At 35.7% G+C, this 26,051-nt stretch overlaps 1 protein-coding gene across 4 annotated transcripts; it reads left to right on the forward strand.

The window, feature by feature from the left end:
* The first annotated feature begins 414 nt into the window (after positions 1-414).
* On the forward strand, positions 415-25,643 carry Sxl (sex-lethal). Of its 4 annotated transcripts, none has more exons than XM_089733593.1 (8): positions 415-570; positions 1,031-1,218; positions 6,339-6,554; positions 6,939-7,046; positions 8,909-9,090; positions 10,158-10,245; positions 15,807-15,879; positions 16,124-16,548. In XM_089733593.1, exons 2-8 carry the CDS (start codon positions 1,138-1,140, stop codon positions 16,285-16,287), a joined length of 912 nt encoding a protein of 303 aa, XP_089589719.1. In that variant the 5' UTR covers positions 415-570; positions 1,031-1,137; the 3' UTR covers positions 16,288-16,548. The 4 variants fall into 4 exon arrangements, with proteins under 4 accessions (XP_089589719.1, XP_089589717.1, XP_089589720.1 ...); XM_089733591.1 differs by lacking the exon at positions 16,124-16,548 and adding an exon at positions 23,070-25,643 and having other exon boundaries at positions 416-570; XM_089733592.1 differs by lacking the exon at positions 16,124-16,548 and adding an exon at positions 23,070-25,643 and having other exon boundaries at positions 423-570; positions 1,132-1,218.
* The last annotated feature ends 408 nt before the right edge of the window (positions 25,644-26,051 follow it).

A 26,051-nucleotide genomic window follows, 5' to 3' on the forward strand; every position in this document is an offset into this window, starting at 1 on the left:
TGGTGGTAGGACCTCTTGTGAGTCCGCACGGGTAGGTACCACCACCACACCTATTTCTTCCGTGAAGCAGTAATGCGTTTCGGTTTGAAGGGTGGGGCAGCCGTTGTAACTATACTGAGACCTTAGAACTTATATCTCAAGGTGGGTGGCGACATTTACGTTGTTGATGTTTATGAGCTTCAGTAAATACTTATCACATAGTGGGCTATGAGCTCGTCCACCCATATTCACAATACAATAAAAAGTTGTTTCTCGGATTATTTAAAAAAAATCTTTTTAGGAAGTCGATTCCCAACATTTTTGTAAGGAGTTACTTCATTGCTTAAATTACATTATCTTTCGTTCAGTTTTACTTTTCCAGAAGAGGCTTCTGCTTTTTTTACAAGAAGACTGCGGTATGAGCTGGATTCCCTTTGCCAGTCCAAATGGACGAATCAAACAAAAAAATTACCACTGTCACTCGCGTTACCTATTTAACATTTCGTGAAATTTGCAAAAAAATCTTAATTAACACAAAAGTATATTGTTTTCATTAATCATCATAAAGCTACGTAATAACTATAAAAAGACGTAAGTTTTTAAGTCTTCAATTTTACTCACTCGAAAGTCAGTGAACTAAATTTGTAACTGCTGTTAGTGTTTCCTCGTAATGTTTTATTTACATTTTATACATTTTTTAAGATATTATCAATGATTTACTAAAGTCTTTCTTTTCGTCTTATCGAATCCAACAGCCGAATTGACACCAAATTTTAAAATTCAATTAATCTTTATAAATTATTCTTCGCTTGTATGGATTCTAACAAATAACCAAGAAAAAACATTTTGCCAAGTGTATGTATCATTTGCAAATTAATAACGTGTGTTCCTAAACTTTTTGAATTACACTGCTTATAAAATTAATATCAAATTACAAATTAGTTGAATTTATTTCCTTCAATACAACTAATAATATGAATAATAAATCGTTGTAACCCAATTTTTGCCATGGCCTACTCGAACAATAAAAAAGTTTAAGTTTTCATTTCAGGTATTAAAAAGGGAAAAAAATGCTATAAATCTTTTCAAACAGCGTAGGGGTTAGTTTAGAAAGTCATAATAATTTGTGAAAAACAAATATTTTTTTAATAGTTTGGGATGTGTGAACGTTATCCGGGATACTTGTTTGGTGGCACTCCTGTCAGTAGCTGGGACAGGAGTTTCAATTCTTTGGAAAATGTGAGTAATCATAAAAGATTTAAGATGTATTAAGTAGTTTTCATAAATATATATATCTTTGCCACCTTTTTTTTGCTTGTGTTTAGTATGATTAGTTTAGATATTTTTATAAATCACTTTGCAAGCATTTTGTAGGCTTTAGTAGGTAATTTCAATCCTTTTTTTTATGGCATTATCAATGCAAATGGTTTGTTTAACAGAATTTTAAATGTGAGCATTTGTGATTTTACATGATATTACACATCCTTAACTAAAAAATATTGCATCTGTTATCCTTACTATTAAAAAAATGCACTTACTATGTGACTCATTAACAATACAAGAAAAGTAAAATATTAAAAAGCTAATAGCTATAGAAGTATTTAAAAAAAAAAAACTACAAGTTCCTAATTCAAATTTTCTGTTAACATGAGAGACCACCTAGATTTTTACATCCTAGGTCTAGATGGTCCATAGCCATAGCAATTTTTGCCACTTGTTTCAACTTTATTTTTTATTTCATTTAAAAGCTGTGTATTTTTTTCTATTTTCCATTAAATGTAACTGGTACAAATTATAACTGTTGGTAAGCTTTCAGATTTTGTTCTAAACTGAAGAAGTAATTCATGTGTGTATTAATTACGAAAGAAATAAACTTCAACAATATTATATAAGTTGAAATAAAAAATTAGACAGTGACATGATTGTGCCTTTGGCTACATATAGACTCCCATTGGCAAAAAAACCTTATTCTTGATTAATGATGGGGATTATAACATAGTATGTAGTTTTTAAAACGACACCAAAATTTTCATTGTTTTATTGATTTTTTTCACTAAATAGTATGTTATTAAGTTATTTAAATGAAATGAATAGGAATAATAATTAAAAAAAATAAGTTATATTTAAAAACATTTCATATTTTGTATGGGCTATGATTAAAAAAATGTTTTCTCTTTTAACTAGTCATAAAGTGATGTATCTATCAGTAGTATATACCATGTATAATAAATACTTTCTGTAAAATGCGGGAGGCTGATTGCCTACCTGCAAATAAATTAATGGTCATATTCTTGGATTCTATTTTAATGCAATATTGCATTATTTGCTTTTTGACACCAGGTACAAATAAGTTTTAACATAAAATAATTTTTAAATTAGCATATCCGACAGAAGTGTTATCTAAATAAACATAAAAAAGATATTTGAATTTCAAATTTCTTCAAAATATTTTTAACAGTTGAAAGACATTTTCAAAACCTGTCCCAGCTGTTTTGTAGTGAATCAGGAAATGGCATATAATTTTTAACTTTACAACAGAAGAGCTTATTATTCTATATGGAACATTTCCAATCATTGCTTATTTTTAATTAAGGAAATTAAGAATGCTTATGGGTCCCCTATGTCATAAGACTTTTTATTTTAAGATGTGGTTGATTCAAAACATATTCAGAATAATTCTGAGAAAGGAAAATAGAGAATATGATGTGTTTATTATTTTTATAGTTTGCAATTTAAAGTAATGTGAATGATACAATAGAATGTGTGTAATCGTCTAGTGTGGGTCAGTTAACAATTTTGTTTAAGTATGAGAAAAGAGATGATTGTGTGCCAATAAAAAAACGATATACGAAATTAATTTCATGAAATTAATAAGTTTTGATTTACAAATCATTTTTGTTAAGAAATATTAAAAGATTGCAATAGCAAATTATAATTTTGCTAAATAAGTTTTACAGTTAGAAAAAATCTAATCTGAAAATAACCACATTTTTACCCACTTCATTCCAAGTCATGTAATGTTAGTGTAGTAATGTTAGTGTTGTGGAAGAAATTCCTTAATATAGAAAATGGTAATATAAGATGAACGAAGAAAAATAACAAAAACCTAACGACCTTCCCATCTTCCTCCACCGACATTATAAATGGGTTCTGTAACAAACATTTTGCTAAAGTCTGAAGAGGCCAGCTCCATTTTAGATTGGAATGCTGCCAGAGCCTCTTGTCGCCACCAAACGCCAATGTAAGATGTGTATGTACTGACTCCATGATTTGGAACTTAGTTGGACAATTTGATCAGAATTGAAATAAAAAAGACAAAAATAGAAGTAAATTATGTTTAATGTTTGAAAGAAGCGTTTAAAAACTTCCTGAATCAGAACATCTCATTTGGTTTATTTTTGGTTAAATTATTTATCGTCTTGGTGATAAAAGGTTCTGAGTCAAATATTAACTTAACAGTAGCTTTCTTAGTAGTAATCTGGTAAAAATCTGAATAGTTCCAATGACAAAGGTGCGATAATTATTGTTAGGTAGGCAGCGGCTTGGCTCTGCCCCTGGCATTGCTGACGTCCATGACGACGGTGACCACTTACCATCAGGTGGGCCGTATGCTCGTCTGCCTACAATGGCAATAAAAAATAATAATAATATAAAACTTTTTTTTTTATCGCTTACATGGGTGGACGATCTCACAGTCCACGTGGTGTTAAATAGTTACTGGGGCCCATAGACATCTACAACGTAAATGCCGCCACCCACCTTGAGATATAAGTTCTAAGGTCTCAGTATAGTTACAACAACTGCCCCACCCTTTAAATCGAAACGCATTACTGCTTCACGGCGGAAATAGGCAGGGTGGTGGTACCTACCTGTGCGGACTCATAAGAGGTCTTACCACCAGTAAATATAAAACTTTCTGAACTACAACATTCGGTCCGTGGTCTACTGAGCAAAGCGACCCGCTCGGTGGAAAGCCTTTCCATGCACGCCGCCTTCCATCTTGTGCCATACGATTCAATATATAACATCATATGACCCTGTAACATGCCAAACTGTTAGCAGAATAAGAGGGGGTATAGATAAGGTTAATGATGTTCGGTGTGATTTTATTTACTGCTTATGTAAGATGCGAAGTTCTAGTCACGTACAAACCGGCCTGTGCTATTGTGAAACTAGATTCCACACTGGCTACCTACCAGCCGTTTGCCTGATCCGATAAGTCCAAATTGACGGAAAGTTCCAAGCAACACAGAGTTTAACTTGAACCCACATTAATAACAAATTCATTTCATACTGCGCGCCTGTTGTTAACGTTCTCGCTCTAGTCACTGCGACTGTGTTCTTAACGTGAATTTTGAATTGTATATCATAGTTACTGGTATTGGTGGTTATTGTAAGCCGATCCTGGAGAACGAATGTACGAAATTACGGATCCTACCGATCCACTAACGGTGCTTTTAGGTACCACAAGCACCGGTCACCGTCCTCGTCGAACCCGTCGCATGCGACGAAGGGCTCGACGAGTGAATTAACCCATAGACACATTCCACTGAGTTTCTCGCCGGATCTTCTCAGTGGGTCGCGTTTCCGATCCGGTGGTAGATTCCGCGAAGCACTGCTCTTGCTAGAGCCAGTGTTAGCAACACTCCCGGTTTGAGCCCCGTGAGCTCACCTACACGTCAAGGAGAATATAGATAGGAATAAGGTTCTATATAGGGAAAAAAACATTGCTAGTACTAATATTGTTACGAAACTCTATGGTATAAATGGTGGGACAGCCTTTATCCAAACATCTGAATTCAACCTTATGTGGGGCTATTTACGTACAAAAAAACTCGCCCCAAAAAAAATATCTCACGATGCGACTTAACAGTTTCAATACCTCGTTATGCCTCGCATAGAGCTACAAGGAAATGACGAGATTCATCCATCGAATTCCATCATAAATCATACTTGATCCACTCCCCGAATGTATTGCATTGTGAGAGATTACTTTTTCTGTTTCGCTCGTTATGTTTCATACCGTATTTTGCGTTTGTAAGGCATTAGTAAATTTGTTTTCTTGCCTTGACTCGTCACCGCGACCCTTCTGTTGACTGGATTAACATAAATTGAGTTAGTTTAAAACTAGTACTTTCTTAAGTCGAATGTTAACGCTGTGAACGAAGCATGTATTTTGAACGCAATATAATGATGATTCCTGATGATGATGAATCCTACCTCGTACTTCTGCTACTGCTCATAAAATTAGGTTTGAGTACTGTAATATCATTGGTCCCGGACGGGAGTTAAAATTTTCATGTTGTCCCGACGTTTTGAATTTGTGAAAGCTACGTTGATAGATTACCCATTATATAAATATTTGACAATAAAACTAATAAAAGCATGTTATAGAACAAGCAGGCTCCAATCCTTGCAGGTTTGATTGTTTCTCTAAGCTCAGCTAAAGGTAAACCAATTAAACTCAGTTAAACCAATTTGAAACTGTAACAAAATTAAGCTCGCCACAGTGTTCCAAACGCTGTCGGCTTTTCAAAATTCGTAATATGAATAATTCAAGCAACTTCACTAGGTCACTAAGGTAATCTATGTCAAGGTCGACGGTCCGTCCTATTTTACGGCTTTTATTGCAAAAGTTCGTTCATGTTTTAATTCCTATTATACCTAAAGTCTTGTTTAGTTTGGGTCCTGTTACCTTCGTTTTAATTTCGACCTAATGTGTTTTTGTTTTGATCGTTTTTAGCATATCGCGAACCATTTTTTTTCGGATTATGTAATTGGCTTAGTTATTATGATTATTATATATGCATGCATATGTTTTATGAATATATATATTTTGAAAACGAATGACCAGCTATCGACAAGAAACTGTCATGTCTCAACTGCTACCAACCAAGAAGTTTCACTTAACATAACATCTATTATGATCATTTCAGACACAATACTTATTCTGCTGAACGCAAGCGTTCTGAAAAAAATGTTTAAAACCGCGTACACGGGCCGTCTTTGATCTCGTATGGACGTAGCGGCCTTTGAAAACCTTAAACTGTGAAGGCTGTTTTTTTTATGACACAGATGAGTGGACGAGCTTACAGCCCGCCTGGTGTTAAGCGGTAACCGGCGCCCATAGACTGCTACAACGTAAATGCCGCCACCCACCTTGAGATGTGAGTTCTAAGGTCTCAGTATAGTTACAACGGCTGCTCCACCCTTCAAAACCGAAACGCATTACTGCTTCACGGCAGAAATAGGCGGGGTGGTGGTACCTAACCGCGCAGACTCACAAGACGTCCTAACGCCAGTAATTGTGCGATTTCTCTAGGATAGTTGTTTATCAATAATTCCGTTTTTGTCATCAGCAAATCCAACAGCAGTACCGAGGCAGAACGGGTTCGAACGCTCGATACTGGGGCAGCATGTCTGAAGGAGGGGGACTCTCGGCCGCCGGCGGGGACACCGCCAGAACTAATCTAATCGTGAACTATCTGCCTCAGAATATAACAGAGAAGGATCTGTACGCGATGTTCGTTACCATAGGACCCATCGAGAGCTGTCGAGTGATGAAGGACTTTAAGGTTAGAATTTTTATTTGAGTTTTACCAAAAGGCTTTTGTTTTTTTTTACCCTCTTCCTAGAAGTTTGAAGTTGAGGTCGGAAGAGTTACAATGTGGATGCCGCAGCATACCTTCTGATATAAGTTTTAAATCTAAATCGTGGCACCTGTGATTTTACATATTCGTGCGCTCTTAAAATACCCTATTGGCACCGATTGCGTAATTTTTTTTTTGTGAATGTAATTTTGTAATTTTAATGAGCTCTTATTAGGTTAAATAAGTTAGAAAGGTGTTTCCAGGACTAACCCTGTCATAGTCGACTTCCTGGATACCGCACGTCTTAACCGTTGTACCAAAGTTTGTGTGCGTTAACTTATGTTATTAAAGCGTTTGCTTAATTTTCAGACTGGCTACAGTTACGGATTCGGTTTCGTGAACTTCACCAGGGAAGAGGACGCGGCTCGAGCGATCGACACTTTCAATGGTTACCAGCTCCGAAATAAACGGTTAAAGGTACGAAACACTCCACTTCGATAAAGGGGCACGACACGAGAACCCTCTCATCGTGGCCGCCGGTAACTACATTGCCGATCTTGCGGACAGAATGAAAAGCACTCGACGTCACCCAAAACACGTCATTTCGGATCCTCCCGATCCACTAACGGTGCTTTTAGGTACCTCAAGCACCGGTCATCGTTCTCGTCGAACCTTGCGACGAAGGACTCGACGAGTAAATTAACCCTCAGACACAGCCCACTGAGTTTCTCGCCGGATCTTCTCAGTGGGTCGCGTTTCTGATCCGGTGGTAGATTCTGCGAAGCACGGCTCTTGCTAGGGTTCGTGTTAGCAGCCTCATCAGGTTTGAGCCCCGTGAGCTCACCTACTACTTAAGGTGGCGCTGATATAGCCTCAAGGCTATCAGCTTAGGTAGGAAAAAAAAAGAAACAGATTAGTCGATAGCTCCATTGTCTGGTGAGTTTAAAGTTTAATACAGTACCCGGCGATAAATGCTGCACTTCGATATATCGTAAGAGGCAATGGGTAAATTTCGACTTCGTAGGGTCATCTCTGTCGCACGTAACACTAACAGTCCGTAAACTACCGCACTTAACTTACTTACTACTAACTTACTAACTTAACTTATTACTGGTGGTAAGGCGTCTTGTGAGTCCGCACGGATAGATACCACCACCTTGCCCATTTCTGCCGTGAAGCAGTAATGCGTTTCGGTTTAAAAGATGGGGCAGCCGTTGTAATGTAAATATTGGGACCTTAGCACTCATGTCTTAAGGTGGGTGGCGGCTTTTACATTGGCTCCGGTAACACTAGGTGGGTCGTTAGATCGTCCGCCCATCGAAGCAATAAAAAAATATTAATGACTGCCAAATGTCACGTAGGCAGTGTGCGACAGAGATAACGCTCTATGAAGACGAATACCAAAGATTGGTATGTGGTATTTATTGCTGGGTACTGTAGTGTTTAGTATTGGTGACGGATCCGGCCACCATTGGCTGTCGTTACTCCATATTGCCTTAACTCGTTGGCATTAGCAGTATTATGTTCGAATTAATTATTGCTTTCTTCCTGTATTCTCATGTTCTAATTCTCATGACGCACAATGTGGGATTGCTTTGGAATGTCAGACACTTGAAAGACAAAAAGACCTGTCTGTCTAAGTAATAACAATTATGGTCACCCTAATGAGTCTTAGCTGGATTAAAAATGTAAAAAGCATAGCTATTTAAAAAAAATGTTTTGTAGAAATTTGCATTAAAAATAATTAATGATTTTTTATGTGTTTAGGATAATAGGTCAAATTAGTAAAACTAGTGGTCGACCCAGTAGTCGAAATTCGACTATAATAAATTGAAATTATAAGTTTTAATATTGTTATGGTTCTATTGTCAAAGACTATTATTCTTCTATAATCACAGATTTCGTAAAGACAAATAATATTAATCTATTCCCAATATGACCACAGACTTTCAACAATAACATAATTTTGACAATAAACACAGAGTATATGTGTATGTATGTATATGCGTTGTTTCAAATACATGGTAGTGTGTGTAATGTTTTCTTTATTGATTAAATGAATATTAATGCATAATTAAAAATAATATTAACATTCTGCACTCCTTCTCTATATTCTGTATAAGTGTGAGAAATTTCATGCTCCCCCATCCGCGCAATTTTTGTAAAGAGGGGTACCAAGATTCTGCTTCACGTATTAATAAATAGATATAGATAATTGTATTGTTATATTTTCTAGATGCGTGCGTAAATTTTCAAATCAATCGAAAAATACCTTCATTGAGAGACGTACAGGCTTAGTTAATAAAAGAGTGTCAAAAATGATATGATTTTTTTTCTAGGTGTCGTATGCGAGGCCTTCCGGGGATGACATTAAAGAAACGAATCTATACGTAACGAACTTACCGCGCGCCATAACTGACGATCAGCTGGAGACGATATTCGGGAAATACGGGAGGATAGTACAGAAACACATACTGAGAGATAAGAACAGCGGAACCCCGAGAGGAGTCGCCTTCGTTCGGTACGTCACTGATTCCGGCAATGACGTCATGAAACCGGTGGTTTACTAGTGGCAGGACCTCTAGAGTCCGCACGGGTAGGCACCACCGCCCTGACTATTTCTGCCGTGAAGCAGCGTTTTGGTTTGAAGGATATGGCAGCCGTTGTAACTATACTGAGACCTTAGAACTTATATCTCAAGGTCGATGGCAAATTTACGTTGTAGATGTCTATGGGCTTAAGTAACCACTTAACACCAGGTGAGCTGTGAGCTCGTACACCCATGTAAGCAATATAAAAACCTATCCAATCCGCGTGAGTTTCTATGTTGCATAGTGACGTCATTGTTCGTGTAATCACAAATACTGGTAAAATAATGGTATTTGTGTATGTATGTGAATATTGTGTACGTGTGTGTATTGATTGGTACACCGCGTGTAATTCGTTTCCAAATGATTCTTTTCCACCTGGTGGTTGTCTGGAAGAGATCGCTCTTAGTGATAAGACCGCCAATTGTACTTTTTTTTTTCGTGTACAGTAAAGAATTCTCTGTCTTTTTCTCTCTATCTACATTGTCAATGAAAATTAAACTAATATTCGTTTAGAGATGAGGAGTTTATGGGCGTTTTAACTTCATGCCGTACAGAGCGTTTTGAATAATGACGTCAATTTTCATACGCATCGTATACCATAAATACGAGAAAAGTACCGCATAATGTCTTTAATCCATAGACACAGGTTCGATCCGGTGGTAGGTTTGCGAAGCACGGCTATTGCTAGAGTCAGTGTTAGCAACGTCGTCAGGTTTGAGCCCCGTGAGCTCACCTACTAGTTAAGGTTACGCTGATATAGTCTCTCTAGGTCGGAAAAAAATATGTCTAAAATTTCATTAAAAACCATACCAGCCGATAAAGTAGTAATGATTCATTAATTTTATTGGTTTAAATAAACCACCTTATTATTGGTATGGTGAAAAATGATCAATAATAAGTATTGCTAATTAACAGAGTATCGAAAATTTTACTCTTAATGCTTCTTTTATTTTTTAAGGTTAAGGAAACCTTTTCTAAATTTTGATTGATATTATAGATACGATAAAAGGGAAGAAGCGCAAGAGGCAATAGCAGCGTTGAACAACGTGATACCCGAAGGAGGAACCGAGCCACTCAGCGTTAAAGTGAGTCTTAATATATACAAATACGGTTTATTTTTGCCTGAAATCACTTTTGTGTGTCCGATCTGTAAACATTGTTCCCTTAAAGCTTGCAATTATTTCGTCATCGAATTGTCTTGGGATAATTATCTTATTTGTGTTTTCATTATTTTAATATTGGTCACATTGCTGTTGTGTTTTTATGAATGAACTTTGCATGTGTGTGTTTTTTTTTTTAGGTAAATAGTAGGTAGAATGGTTTTTCTAAAAGTTGTTTATTTTTTATATTAATTTGTTTTCTAACTTGTAAATACTTTGGGTAGAGATACAGAAACGATAGAAGTTGAGGAAGAAGCTTAATGTGGTTTCGTAATTAATAGGAACGTTTGAATTTTTTTTTTTAAATGTTTGTAAAACAATTGTTTTTTTTTTGTCTGTAGACAAGTGTTTAAATCTAACCAGTTCCTAGTTTCGGAATGAATTTTTATTTTTACGTTTATTTATTTTATATTATTTATTTATCTATATCATGACCACAGACTCGTGGCCATACGAACTTATTATAGCCGTCGATTTTTCTCTTCTTCAACCTCTAGCCACTCAATGTTCTATTTGAATGTTCCAAGTCTCTTGTCCATGTACCTGGACCACTAAATCATTATCCACCTCATTTTTTCTTCGAGATGAAGACTCTCCTGTCGTATTTCTGGTCAGCTGTACGGTACATGTGATCTGATCAATGTAACCCAAGATTTTGGATGCTGGTTTGCTCCATACCGGATTTCCACATTTCTAATCCGATCTAATTCAAATCTTAAGGAATTTACAAGATGTCTTTCCAATAGTAAAAAAGAAATGTCGCTTCCTTTTACTGTTTGTCTGTGTTGCCTGGAAATAGCATTAGTCTTATCTCTTTACGCGAGAGCGTCGCAAAAGTCGTCGGGCTTTGAGTATTATAACGGCACACTGCTATCAGCAACTAGTTCTTTCTCGAATGTTCTTTCAATTTTGCAGACGGTTATGTCCTTAAATAACTGCGGTTCGCTATTATAGACACAATCCACTGAGTTTCTCTCTGGATGGTTGGATGGTTTCTTTCAGTGGGTCGCGATTCTGTTCCGGTAGTAGATCCTTGCTAGGGTTGGCGCTAGCAAGTCCTCCCAGGTTTGCGACCCGTGAGCTCACTTATCAAACCTTGCGTAATTGGAATAGCCTCTTAGACTATTAACGATTAATTAGGAAAACAAAATCTGATCGAAAAGTAGAACAGTTGTAATTAAAAACACATTTTGAGATTTAGATTTTATGTAGTTGCATTTGATTTCAGGTAGTCCTCTCGTTTGTCCGTATATCATAATGTATATGTTAATTCATTAATTTATACTTAGAGTATAATATATCGTAATAGCTTTAATAGTTCATTTCTTACTGTTCAAAAAAACCCCTAAAAATCATTATAACACTATAGTTTGTAAGTCTATTCGTCTCGGAGCGGACGGGGCGATATAAATAAAAAAATACGATGAAGTAGCAAATAAAAAATGTAGTTATAGGAAAATAGCAGGACAAAAAATCTGTGGAGTAGCTATTACTACCCACAAAACTGGGCTGCAGAATGTTTGTTTGTCGGCGTGATTGGCACGGGCGGGTTCTAAATTGTGTTTAAAATGTTACGGCAGCCAGTCTGGATGGACGCGGTGACGCGAGCGAACCGTCCGCGCGCCCGGCTCCGGCTGCATAGCGACACGGTGCGCTGATATATATACATATAAATATATACCGCTTGCTATACTTTATTGTGGAGATAGAACGTAATACGAGCTTTGTCTGTCGATGAACGTGTAAGGCCTAGAACGCACTAGCGTCTGGCCGATGCGGCAGGCTGTAGCGTATATGGCATGCCGTAAGGGCACGCCGTATTCCGGATAACCGTATAGTCTTGGTTCTATTGCGGTCTGCCGCAACCTTCAGTGCTTCTAGAAATATTGTAGCGTATGCGGATAACCGCGTCGTGCGTGGAGGGGATGCGGCGCGCCGCATCATTCAACCAGTGTGGGTGGCTGCAGCCCCAGAACAACCGGAGTGGTCTGGCCGCGAATCAGTGCGCTGTTACCATGCGGTTTCATGTAAAAAATGATGTGCGGCATGCTGTATCGCGGCCAGCCGCTAGTGCGTTCTAGGCCTAAGTCATTCCTCGTATAGTAGAAACAGATTGTTAAGAATTAGGATTGAGAATAGGTACAAAACGTAGCTAAAAAAAAAAATTCTTATAGTATTTTAGTTTCTGCTTGGTCTAAAGCGGTTACCGGAGTTAATATCAAAAAATCAATGCCGCCAGCCGTTTTGAAACACAAGGCCGAACTCTCATTTGTGTTGTATTAATTCAGTATAATAAATTACGCATGAACAAAGACGAAGGTGTGAAAGACTATTTGTTTTAAGCGACTTTTTGCAACTCCACGAGAGGGTCATATATAAAGCTTAAAATTTGGAAACTTCAGACCGGTCATCGTTCTCGTCGCTTGCGACGAAAGGCTCTGCGCGTAAAATTCACCCACAGACACAGCCCACTGAGTCTCTCGCCGGATCTTCTCAGTGGGTCGCGTTTCCGATCCTGTGGTAGATTCTGCGAAGCACGGCTCTTACTAGGGTTCGTGTTAGCAACATCGTCAGGTTTGAGCCCCGTGAGCTCACCTACTAGTTAAGGCGACGCTGATATAGACTCAAAGCTATCAGCTTAGGTAGGAAAAAAAAAACTTCTTCAGCTATTTAAATGGATTAAATTTAATTGAAGCTGAATTAATAACATTGAATTAGCAATATCAAATAAAACGGATCTTTGATTACAAACGTAAATGTCGCGTATTAAACTAAATGCTGCTTAAACCAAACAGTCTTTCACATCTCGATATAATTAATGTGAATTGAATCGGTCTCCTGAGTTCGTTCGCGATTTTAAAGTCTGCCAATTTCGTTCCTTACGTTTTCGTGTATAACAAAAAACACATCGAAGTCGTCGTGGCCTAATGGATAAGACGTCCGGTGCATTCGTGTGTAGCGATGCACCGGTGTTCGAATCCCGCAGGCGGGTACCATTTTTTCTATTGAAATACGTACTTAACAAATGTTCACGATTGACTTCCACGGTGAAGGAATAACATCGTGTAATAAAAATAAAATTCGCAAATCTATAATTTGCGTAATTACTGGTGGTAGGATCTCTTGTGAGTCCGCACAGGTAGGTAACACCATCCTGCCTATTTCTGCCGTGAAGCAGTAATGCGTTTCGGTTTGAATGGTAGGGCAGCCGTTGTAACTATACTGAGACCTTAGAACTTATATCTCAAGATGGGTGGCGCATTTACGTTGTAGATGTCTATGGGCTCCTGTAACCACTGAACACCAGGTGGGGTGTGCTCGTCCACCCATATAAGCAATAAATAAAAACATCGGTAAAATATTCTTTTAGGAATGTTTTTTCCTATCCTACTAGAATGCGCTAGCTATATCCATCTGTCCTTGTCTTTCGAATTACAGACTATGAATCGAAAATTCAATGTGATTTTTAATAAATTGACATTTGAAAGAATCCAGTATTGCGTTATTTATACGTAACTTTCCCTTTGACATTAAAGCTCATATTACGTTGTATTTGTTATTAACAATTCTCTTTCCAAACAGACGTACCGAAGATAAGGAGAGTAATCTAATGTAGTTACAGTAATTATTTCATAATATCGTTTTGATTGAGATGCGAAATGATGCTGTAATGGATATATTCGATGTCGTTCGCAATCAGAAAGCTCAAATTAACGTAAAATAACGTTCACAGTTATATATTTTATAGTGACTATAAAGGGTGTATTTTTTTGAAGTGAAACTTCTAATGCGACGTCCAACTAGGTTGCGTTAAACGTTTAACGCTCTTGGGGAGGGGGAATAGAAAGAGATAGAGCGAGAGTGAATGTGTGGCACTCGTGCGCATGCGCGTAGTATACCTGTTGTATACAGGCCAGCCAGAGCGTTAGCAACGAGTAGCGTAGTATATTAAAAATATATAGGTATTTTTATTGTTCTATCTATAATTTAAAATATACTCGTATATAATATAAATGTTGAAGATGTCGCATCTCTTATACACAGCATTCCCTATTACAAGAGCAATCTGATTTAAGGATGAAAAATGAAGAAAACTACAATTCAATACACATCGAAAAGAAGTTTCACTTCATTCACGTGCACTAAGTTGCACGCGCACCGTTTTTTTAAGACACTATTGGCTTATTGAACTACGTATTGATGTTTTAGTAAGTCATATATGTCGCGAATCGCTGTAACGACAGATACTAGAGCCTCTTCGGCGTCCAATGATGATGCGTCACGTCGTGTTATGACAGTGTGGCATGTCGGTCTGGAATAGTAACATCTTGTCTTGCTGTGAGCTACGACACTCTTAAGGGATTTCTTTCTTTGGATATTTATACCAGCGCACTACGATCGCAATAACCGGTAGTAAGGCGTATTGTAAGCTCGCACGGGAAAGCTACCGCATCTTGCCGCTTTCTGCCGGGAGGCTGTTATGTTTCGGTTTGAACGGTGAGACAACTGTTATACAATATATCACCGACTTCGAGCTTAAGCTTCTGTCTGAAGATGTTTGGCGGCATTGATATTGCGATATCTGTTGGCTCTTAACCACTTTCTAACAGGGGGACCGTTAACGCGTTAACTCAAGTCTCTTCTTTGTCTCCACCTTATCTCACTAGATGGGGTAGCGAATTTTTCTGTTCCATTCTCTTCTATCAGTCGTCATCTCAACACTAACTCCTCTTTCTATTATATTGTCACTCACACACCACATCCATGTCTTCTTCGGTCGACCCCTTTCCCCTCTACCTTGCACTACCGTTTCTATACTTCTCCTAGTTACATGCATCTCCTCTCTACGCATCACATGTCCGTACCACGCTAATCGTTCACCCAAGTAATAAAAAAATTAATACCAAGATCGTCGTAGGTCTTCGTGTGCGGAAACAGGTGCTTAATTTTTGTTTGTTTGTTGCCTACGTGTGCCGCTAGGGGCGCTGTTCGGACGCCATGCAAGTTTGAGTTAACTTTTACGCGATCGAGAAGTTCAAAAATCTCGCACTAAGCAAGCACATTGTACTATAAAAACTGGGGCTTAGAAGTCATGTCTCCAAGTGGTTTGCGGCGTTTCGTTGCAGATGTTTATGGGCTCCGGTAACCACTTAAAACCAGTTAGGCCGTGAGCTTTTCCGACCCATCTAAGCAATAGAAAAAAAAATGATTTTAATACGTCTAAATATTGATCAGAATGTCGGCATGAAATTCGGTGAAAAATTGCTCAGCAGTGGAAAAACTATTAATCTATGTAATTTTAATAATGATTCAGTGTTTAACTGGGTTACCAGAATATTTTATTCAAAAATCACGTGATATCGGTCTGCGAAGCTATCTATAGGATTGCCTGATCTGTAGGATTGCTAAGACTAGAATTTTTAGAAATTAAAAAATAGGCACTTAAAGCCCTCAGCGCTATTGTAATATTCTTTTCTTTATTACAGGTAGCAGAGGAACATGGCAAGCAGAAGGCGGCTTATTATGCCGGATGGAGCGCGGGCTACCAACAGAATCGAGGTATGAATCATTTAATATTGTACGTGTATAAATAAGAATCTTTGATGTCACATCTATTAAGTGATGTGAGATAGTGCTAGTAATAACGGTTTAACTATTGACATTTGACGTTTTGAGTTTCGAATGTCGCCATATTGCATAAGTGTTGCCATTTTGAAAGAACTGATCGATGGCTTCCAAAACCATAAAGCCACGTAAGACAAGTGTTAAAAATTAGAAATTGCGCACGCTGCTCGGGATTCAGCTCCGGTGATACCTCAGCGTCACCACAGCCTCGACCAGCTGGACATGCTACACAGCCGGCACGATTACACTTCTAACTACGGATTGTACCAGAGCCAGGCGAATAGATTCTTACGCCGGGACCACTACAACCAGTCGTCCTATCATCACCATCGTCCGTTTTGAAAAGGGCTTTACTGTAAAAAGTTTCGTCTATCCGACACGAGGATATAGACGATCGAGGACTTTGTTTTCATAGTGAATTTAGTGGTTTCTTGCGTTAATAGGTTAGGTTTTTTCGGGTTGCGGCCGTGGTTTTGGGTATGAAGGTCTTTCGTGATCAACTAAAATACATACATAGCTGGTCATATTTTTATTTACTAAATAATTCGTGACCTTATATTTACATTACGGTTTTCGAGTGAGTGGGTAGTCGAAACATAAATTTGTATCATATTTTGCTATTGAGTGGGTGGGCCCTAAAATCCTTGGGCCCACGGTCTGCTCACAACACCATGCAGATCGTTGAGTCTCACATACCTCGCGCGCTCCTTATGCGCGGGGACCTCGTAGGAGGTTCGGCTCCCGGTCCGAAAAAGAAAAAAACGGGCACATAAGTAATAAGTACCCAGCGATATATTATATTACATTATCGACCTTTGGAAAGAGAAAACCGGCTAATTTACTCTTCGTAGAGCGCTATCTCTGTCGCAAATTGCATATGTGACGTTCGACAATCGTTGTTCAACAGTTGGTAGTTCGCGGTCATTGTTATCGGACTGTTAGTCTTTCGGGCGGCGTTGTACGAAGATGACACTTGTTCTGTAACGAATTTAGTCGATTTTCGCTTGCCGATAGGTGGATTGGTAATATTTGTCGCTGGTTACTGTACGTCGGCTCTTTTTTTCCTACCTATTCTGGTGACCTCGAGGGGTCATACTAGATTCACCGGGCGAGAACATCGGGATTAAGTATTTCATAGTATAACACACGTGTTTCAAGAAACAGTTCCGAAACGTTTTTTTTGTGGCACCGCTCTGTGATTAAATTTCTTTAGTTTTTTCGGATTGCCAGTTATTTCACGCAATTAAACTCAAAAACATGATCGCGACTTTAAATAATTTGCCAGTCTCCCTCTCCATTGTTATTATCCTAAAAGCTTCTTATGTACAGTTAGATAATATTATAAAATATATATTGATAAAATTAGTGGTAAGGGGGGCATCGATGTTGTCGTGAGGGCTAACGATGGGTGTTGCCATTTAAAAAAATATATTTCATTATTATTGATTTGCGATATCGTTTAAAAAAACGGTGTATTTTAGATTTCACAATTTTTTTTTAATAATCATTATTGTTTTGATAATTATTTGATATAATTTTAGGGGTACAAAACATAGAATGAACTTTTCAAGGTTTCAAGGTTTTTAAAGTATAATAAAATGTCTCTTAATTTTATTATTTACGGCAAGTATAATACGGTACGAATGCCTTATCTGAAAATCACAACATCTTCCAAATGTTAAATCTGATATCGCGTAGGCGGCGACAAAACTATTTGCACGTAATTAACATCAGTGAGAGGGCGTTACCGACACATCAGTGTTACTTGTTCACAAAAAAAATCCCAATTATTAGGGAGCTGTTGTAGTTTATAATATTTACAATGTATATATTAAATATATTATATATTACAATATAAATATGCCATTTATTAAGAAACTAAAATTATGAATTATTTGAAAAAATATATAATTATTTTTTCTAATTATTAACTCGTTATTGTACTAAGTTCATAAATCAATTAAAATCAAAATTTCGTCACAATGCTACTAGTTCAATCAATATTTGTGTTCCTTATTCAGCATTTTGTAAAATACATAATCTAAAAATATATCACCTACAAAATTTAAAATCTTGAATCTTGAAAAAAAATTGAATAGGCAATTAATATTCTATCTTTCTTTATTATGATAAATTTTATATATTATTTAGTCGTTAATAATTATTTTTAATAAAATATTATTAAAGATAGCTTGTGACGGTGTTAGTTTGTACGATAAAAGGAATGATTTCTGAACGTGATGAGTGTAAATTTTTAACGAAAAATCGGTTATTAATTTGTTACAATACATAAAATAAATTATGCATTAGTTTTCGATTTGATACTTAATCAAAATAGAACTTCACTTATTTCTTTCAAATACAACGTGTTTGTTATCTCTATTTTTGATTTTCCTTGTGATATCTGCGTCTAAGATTTCGCTATTAGCGAAATAAATCACCCATTATGGTTTCGTGTTAGATATTCTTTATTATATTATTCTTGAATAATTTTTTTGTATAATTAAAATTCCTCGATCAATCAATGGTCCTGATCGATAAGAGTATGTATCGAGAAATCACAAATTACTTCGTCGCTAAACCTCTCTGGACTACGCCTTAAGAGTTCGTTGCCATGTACTTATGTTTTTTTGTTGTTGAGTATATAAATCAATTTTGTTATAACAATTTGAAACGATCTAAAAGTACATCCCTCGAATATTTCGTTCTCCGTTTTCTGTAGCTACCATATATAGTAGCTGCCTATTCGTTGGTAGCCTATGAGGTTATTCAAGCTATGTCCTGACGGGTTGGTAAGCTCAGGGGCTCAACCTGAGTGAATATGCTCACACTAGCCCTAGCAAGAGTAATGCTTCACAGAATCTACCAACGGATCGGAATTGCGACCCACTGAGAAGATCTGACGAGAAAGTCAGTGGGCTGGAAACATTTATTACACAAATTACACACCGCTCATTGGAATAAAAACAAAATCTTAATTTATTTTCAAATTCGGTATATCGACCTCCAGAGCTATAATGTCACTTATGCGATTCTTTTTAAAACTGAACTGGGTTTGAGAAAATGCATTTTTTAATACCTAGTTGTTAGTGAGATGTTTGCTTTTAATAATAACGTTTAAAGTTGTAGTTTAAATATTATCATTTTATTTCTTTAGTCGAGAAGAACTATATAATTTTGTATTAAGATGTTGAATTTTCAACGTTTCTCCTGAAAAAGTACATAATTTGCATAAGTGATGCTATAGCACCGATATGTGCGATATGTATCAGTCATAGTTACCGTCGTCATCACGAATTGTTCCAGGACGTTTGAGAGACGACGTAACATATTATTATAGTAATTAAAAAAAAAAGTTAAATCCTTCACGTCCTCACAAATTCAGCGTAAATATTAATATGTCTTAAAAAAAAATTCACATTCATCATTGTTAGATTTGATACAATTGACAATATGATTAAGTGATTCGTAAGTTTGATAGATTGTTCGGAGTTTAATCGTGTTATGAACTTGTATTTCAATAAGATTAAAATAGTAATAGATTTCGATTACTTTGATTAAATGATATATGTCGTAGGGGGCAACTGTTAGAAGAGGATTTTTTTTAGTGAATTGTCATAATATGATAAAAAATTCTAACCGGTATAGTTTATTTGAAAGAAAAAAGAAAATCTATGCTTCCATTCCTTTCTGTTCACTACAGCTTAACCGTATTTATGTTATCTACTTAATATAGGAGGCTATTTAGTCATTTATTTCACGAATATCTGAATTGTGCTCGAAGTTGTTATGTGCCTAAATAATAATTAACATGTAAATTAAACAGAGCTGAGTCTCTTAATGTTGAACAAGTATGGATGTTGTTACTGTATAATTGTTGATAATTATAGACTTAATTCTATAATATAATTATTATGGTAATGACGATAGACTAAACGAAGATGCACTAAAAAACGACAAGAAGTGAAATTGATGTCATTGATTGAGCGGATTGAATAAAAACTTAGGCTTTCATGGATAATTCATCAGTTAATCTCATTATAGTCATTTAGTGAAAACCCACAAAATCACCTATTAACATGTTTTTGTAAAAAGTAATCAACGAATATAGTGAATCAAAACATTATATAAGGTATTTCGGAAAGGATGGGAATAGTCTTTTTGTATTTTCAACGAAGAATACGGTATCTTAATGATAACTTTAAAATAGATGAAGTTTGATAATAGTGTAGTATTTGTTACTCACACAATATGTCATCTCATACTAGGACTATAATCAGTAATAGTGATCAGACAACGAAGAGTATGTGTTTAAAAATATTAAGCAAAAATAACGAAGAAATGTTAATGCGAATGAATATAAAATGAAATTCATGTTTATTGGATTTTAGTGTTTGTTTAGTTTTGATATCGCTCCATAATATTATTCGATAGATTTCTATATTAATAAATCTAGTATTATTATTATACATTATTTTATTTATTATATTATTAATTCTATTATTATAAAATATAGTAATAATAAATCTATTATTTATCTAACATATTTATTTATGTATCGTTAAAGATATCTATCTCCTTTCGAAATTCAGTTTTGTAAAGTTTACTTTAGTAAATTTATTAGTAGCATCTGTGCATTTCTAATATCGAAAAACTATTTATAAAATCGATTTTAATTTTCTTGTTGCTTCCTAAAACTCATACCGACCTATCAAAGAGAGCATTGACCTGGAAAGTGTCTGGCAAGAGGAAGAGAGGCCGTCCCAGAACAACTTGGCGTCGCTCTGTAGAGCAGGAGGGATCTTGGGCATGACGTGGGAGGAACTAGAACAGACTGCCCAAGACCGATGTAATTGGAAAAAATTGATTCGAGCCGTACACCCCAGCAGAGGGTAAAGAATGATGGTAGGAAAGAATGATGATGATGATGATGATTCCTAAAACTCTGTTTCTGCAATCAAATGGTTTTGAAACTAATATCGTCTCTATTAATCTGATATTACTTTCTAGCACAGCCGGTTGTTAACGAACGTCAATTTTGTGATTCACATCGATGCTATTGCCATTAGTAACTTTAATATTTTTTCATAATTATTTATCAAAAGGTTAATTTATTGTAGTTCTAATATTAAAATGAGTATGCATAATCGAAATTTTATGAGAATAATCGATTTTTGGCCTTATATTTAATAAAATACGTGTGTCTATGTGTTAGTTTAAAAAAAAAAAGATTCAATAATTTTAAAGAGAAAGAAAAAACAAAAAAAATCTTTTGGTCTTTTGCTAATTTCAAATAATCGTATCGTTTCCATTTCTAATAATTCATAAATAAATGTCTCGTTTTAACTGAATTACTTAGTTTATTAATTATACTTGTCATTTATAAATAAATATTTTAAAAGGATTGGTAGATTAGTATACATTTAAAATTAATAGCAATAGTTTCTAGTATTGCGTTTTAATGTTCTTTTTAATGTGCTCTTTCCCAAAGCATTTTATATCCACAGTAAATATATTGAGTTTAAAAAAAAGTGATATATATGTACATTATTATCAAAATAATTTTAATTTGTGTTATTTTTGTCATTTAAAGTAGCGATTTAATATTATGACGTCGAGTGGATTTATTATCTTTTAAGACATTTATAAACTTATTATAAACATTTAACAGAATAAACGCAATCCACTACTCTCTCCCTCTCTCTCTCTCTCTCTCTCTCTCTCTCTCTCTCTCTCTCTCTCTCTCTCTCTCTCTCTCTCGCTCGCTCTCTTCCCAGCTATTTATCCCACATGGTGGTGGTGTCAGCTTTCCTGACTTTACTCCTCCACTTCGCTCTGTCTTCGACATCCTCGTCAGCAACATTGCATTCTCTCCTGTCCTTCAGCACTACGTCCCTCCACCTTGTCTTGGTCCACGCAATCCACTACGTTTTTGATAATTTCTCCATGATGGTAAAAATATTGTTACCGGATCATATTTTCTTATCGCATATGTAAAAGCATTCTTAAAGCAGATAACAAAATAGTACAGATCTAAAAGAATGCCCGCTAAGCCTGGATAAAGGATTCCTTTGAGCTGTGAATAAATGATTTTGTAAAACTATGGTTCTCTTAATGGTCGTTTAGTAAACAAATGGATGGTACGAATAGATTCACTGGTCTCATACGTTAGGCTACATGTATATCGTTATTTCTAAAAGTTTGGTTTCGGCTATACTTCGTTTATTTCGAAATTCGGCACCGATTTCGTAACTAAGTACCGAAATTTAAAAAACATATTTTTGATCTATTTGTTTGTATGGAACGAGAGTTTACGTTATTACGTTGTTTTCTTGTAATTGTCAAAGTAATTTGATACTTTCTTTGAGCGTGAGATACTTAGAAACGGTAGCTCGCTATTATTAATGTTGATAGAACCCGGTAGGTTGTTGTTGGGATTAACAACAGAGACGTTTAAAAATGCTTACCAGTGTGAGGTCGTTTTTCAAGAGCATTTTGTTAGATTTTCCTAATTTAAAAATGCTTAAAACATTTACGAAATATTTTAGAAACGTTCGATTTTCCATATCCATTATTAATATTTTTGGGTAAGTCAAATGCAAAGAAAGATAAGCCATTAAAATAAATAAATCATCTTATTGTGTCACCACATTTTTGTTAGACATTGAAATGTAAAAGCTCATAGATGCTTGGTTTTTTGATATTTTAACATCCTTATTTGATGTCTTCTTCATCTTTGAGATCAAACTGTTTAAATACCAATGAGGTTCCATTATCCACCGGTATATAGAATTATCTTCATCCTAGCACTCAATATGATTTTTTTTTAGATCATAATTCGTCTAATATTTTCCAAACTCCAAAAAAATATTTATTTAATATTAATTGTATTATAAATTTTAATGGACTTTATATTAGATTGAAGTAACGAAATGTTTTCTCCCCGAGGCCAAAGCGTAATTTGGATGATGATGTAAAATAAATAAAATTGATTTTAATTGTACGTATTTCATTTTACCATAAATATTGTCATCGAATTTTTTATGTTTTTTTTAATGTATAATAGCTATTTGTTTTAATGTAATTTGTTGGTCGTTTTCTCAAATCGTCAATGAAAATTGCAGGTGATTATTCGTGGAACTGCAACACCTGTCCGCCGCCGGAAGCTTGGGAGGGTTTCCCTCCGCCCCCCTTATTGGAAAGTGTACCCAACACGCCTAAGAACGGCTGCCGGCCGGGCGTTTGTAACAGACCTCCGTACTCAGTGCCCGGGAAGGTAGCCAACCGAGGAGGTCGAGGTAGGAACCTGCCTTGGGCACCGGGGGTTAACACGGACGAACGCTTCAAAGGCCAAAGGTTTAGGAACGGCCCGCAGCCATATTGGTAGAATAATTTGAAATGCGCGTTCGATTTCACGTTTCAACAAAAACGGTTTTTTTTTTGGGCGCAACTTAACGTACATGTACAAGTTTTAAGTAAAAATAACTTGCAAACGTAATAGTGAAGTATGTAGATAGTTTTTTTTTTCTTTTTTTTTTTTTTCGTATCTTTGTAAATAGGTTGGAAGACCTTTAATGGCGTTCGTTCTGCACTCATTAGTCTCGATTAGCTGTAGATGATATGTTCGTTTGGATTGTGGATCAGATTTTATTCATAATAAAGATTAAAGCGTCATTGGCGTATTTCGAAAAATTCTCTCTTTTTTTTTAAATTCAACACATCGCGGTTTTGTTTCAGCGAATAACAATGTGGCTTAAAGGAACTATTCTGGAAAAAAAAATTGTTTTTCAAATGAATTTGTACTTTTTATGTACATTATAATTCTGTATAATACGCAGCTTTGTTGCACGACTTTGAAGTTTGTGAAATCGGATATATTAGTAAGGCTGTAAAAGTAATCTTGATTAAAATTACTCCCAATGGACCTTTACTGTTGTTAAGGAAGATTTTCATTCGAGTTTTGATTCACTTTGTAAGAGCATTTCCAAAATCAGCCGCTGGATGAATTGTCTTGGGCGGTGAGCTGACTATGTCATTGTAATTGGAATTTGCCGTAGTAGTTTCAGAATATATAATCATCGGTCAATTACCACTAGATAACGCCTCACAAAAAGAAAACACAAATATGACATCGACTGACGAATCTGACTACACCATCAAATGGAGAAAAACGATGTAAAGGTATAATAATTGTAACCCAAACTATGCCTTGTTCCGAAGCAATAAAGTGCAGCTTAGATTGTTTTAACATTCACTTACGACCTTACGCCATGAATGACAGAAAGAGAAAGAAATTTACAATAACTTTTGTTCCAAATTCAACCTTATGTCGTTAATTATAAAGCAGAGAAAGACACAGCGTTTTACTTACGCCATTTTAAATTTACGATATTAAGACTACTGCTTCGAACAGAGTTTTACGGAGTCGCGCTTCGTAGGTAGATAGGAAAGGTCTAGCCTGTCTTCCCTTACATCCAAGATAACATGGCTACACAACACACGGCTATACCTACAATATATGAATTACAATTCATACATACTCCCTCAGAAATAACCTCCGAAATCGTTGTGAAATTTTAAATCAAGCAATCGTATCTCAACGATGGGCGATTTTATTATAACCGGTAGGTGTATATAATAAATTGAATGTCTCCTCTCAAATGTAGGTACTCTGTTCCTACTAAGATAACGTTCGTTTGTGTGTGTGTTTGAATGGATCGATGGTGTGTTGCCAGCGCAATAAATATTGACGTTTTGTTGTTGCAAATGGTTCGGTCGAAGAATGAGCAACGCATATGTGACATGAGATGTATTTTAAATGTTTTATAAACATGAAAATGTCGCTGCCAAGCATCGGAGTTGTGATGGGCGATAGCCACAAGCGACATTATGGTTCTGGAATGTAGAACAGTCCCCCGTCCTTCCCAAGTGGCCAAGCAGAATCGGCAGTTTTACCTAGTAATTACACAAAATGACATGCAAAATTAACTTGAGATTTATTGCGCGGGCATAATCGTTTTTTTTTTCTTTTTTTTTTCTTTTTACATAGCACGTAAGTAGTTTTAACATATTTCAAGTAAATTATTTCGTTTTTTCAAATTATAATTTTTTTTTTATTATCTAGAAGTCGATGGATTTTATTTTCTTTATTAGTTTTTTTTATTTGACAAATATTTTTTCTGTAAATATATTTACGGCCTGTTTCATTGCACTGTCCTTTTGAATGAAAACCTCATTAGTCCTGATGGATTTTGATCATAATTGTTCATTATCTAAAAAGATAATATGAAATGATTTAATTATTTCATTAACATTGTAATGAAGCAGGTCTGTAGAATTACTCAATATTAAGTCATTTTCCAAGACGATGATGATTTCTTTTTAAAATTCGTATTTTTTGTCATGTCACTTTGCAAACGCAAACAACAGTGTTGCCAGTATTTTATGAATATACATTTTTAGTATGTTTCGTTTCTCCTAAGGCAGAGGTTATCTATCCGCCTTCGTTTTGTGAATTAATTGTAGTATTCATTATAGTCAGTTCACATTAAAATTTGTGAAGATAACGACATTTCTTCTTTTTTTTAAAAATAATATTCCGATGTTATGGCACTGTGGTGGGTGGATGCAATTATGTCATTGTTATTTAAGTTTCTTTTGTATTTTGACAAAAAAAATATAGAACTTAAATATCTTGATTTTTGTATTTTTATTTGATCACACATTCGAACCATCATGTTAATCAAATTAATTATGTTTTTTTACAAATTGTAGAAGTCAATTGAGTTCGTGATTATACAGACCGGATTGGAACTATTAACATGATCTAAAAAGACAATTTCTTTTTTATTAATCCGTTATTAGTTTGCGCCCAGTGTGACACGATTTACAATCGTCCGAGGAATGGTTGCGGGGCTGCCAGCCTCGTTCGTTCCCCGTTCTATCGATCCCGAATTGTAATATAAAAAAAAAATGTCAAAAAAATATGTCTATGTTGTTTAGCTTGAATTTTGGAATACATTTGATGCCGCAGTTTCTTCAACGTGTGATCATTGCATGATTTTATCAAAGGCAATGTTTTTATGAATTACGTTCGGTTCAGATTT

This window comes from Bombyx mandarina, chromosome 16, assembly GCF_030267445.1.
Source record: "Bombyx mandarina strain Sakado chromosome 16, ASM3026744v2".
Classification (NCBI taxonomy): Eukaryota; Metazoa; Arthropoda; class Insecta; order Lepidoptera; family Bombycidae; genus Bombyx; species Bombyx mandarina.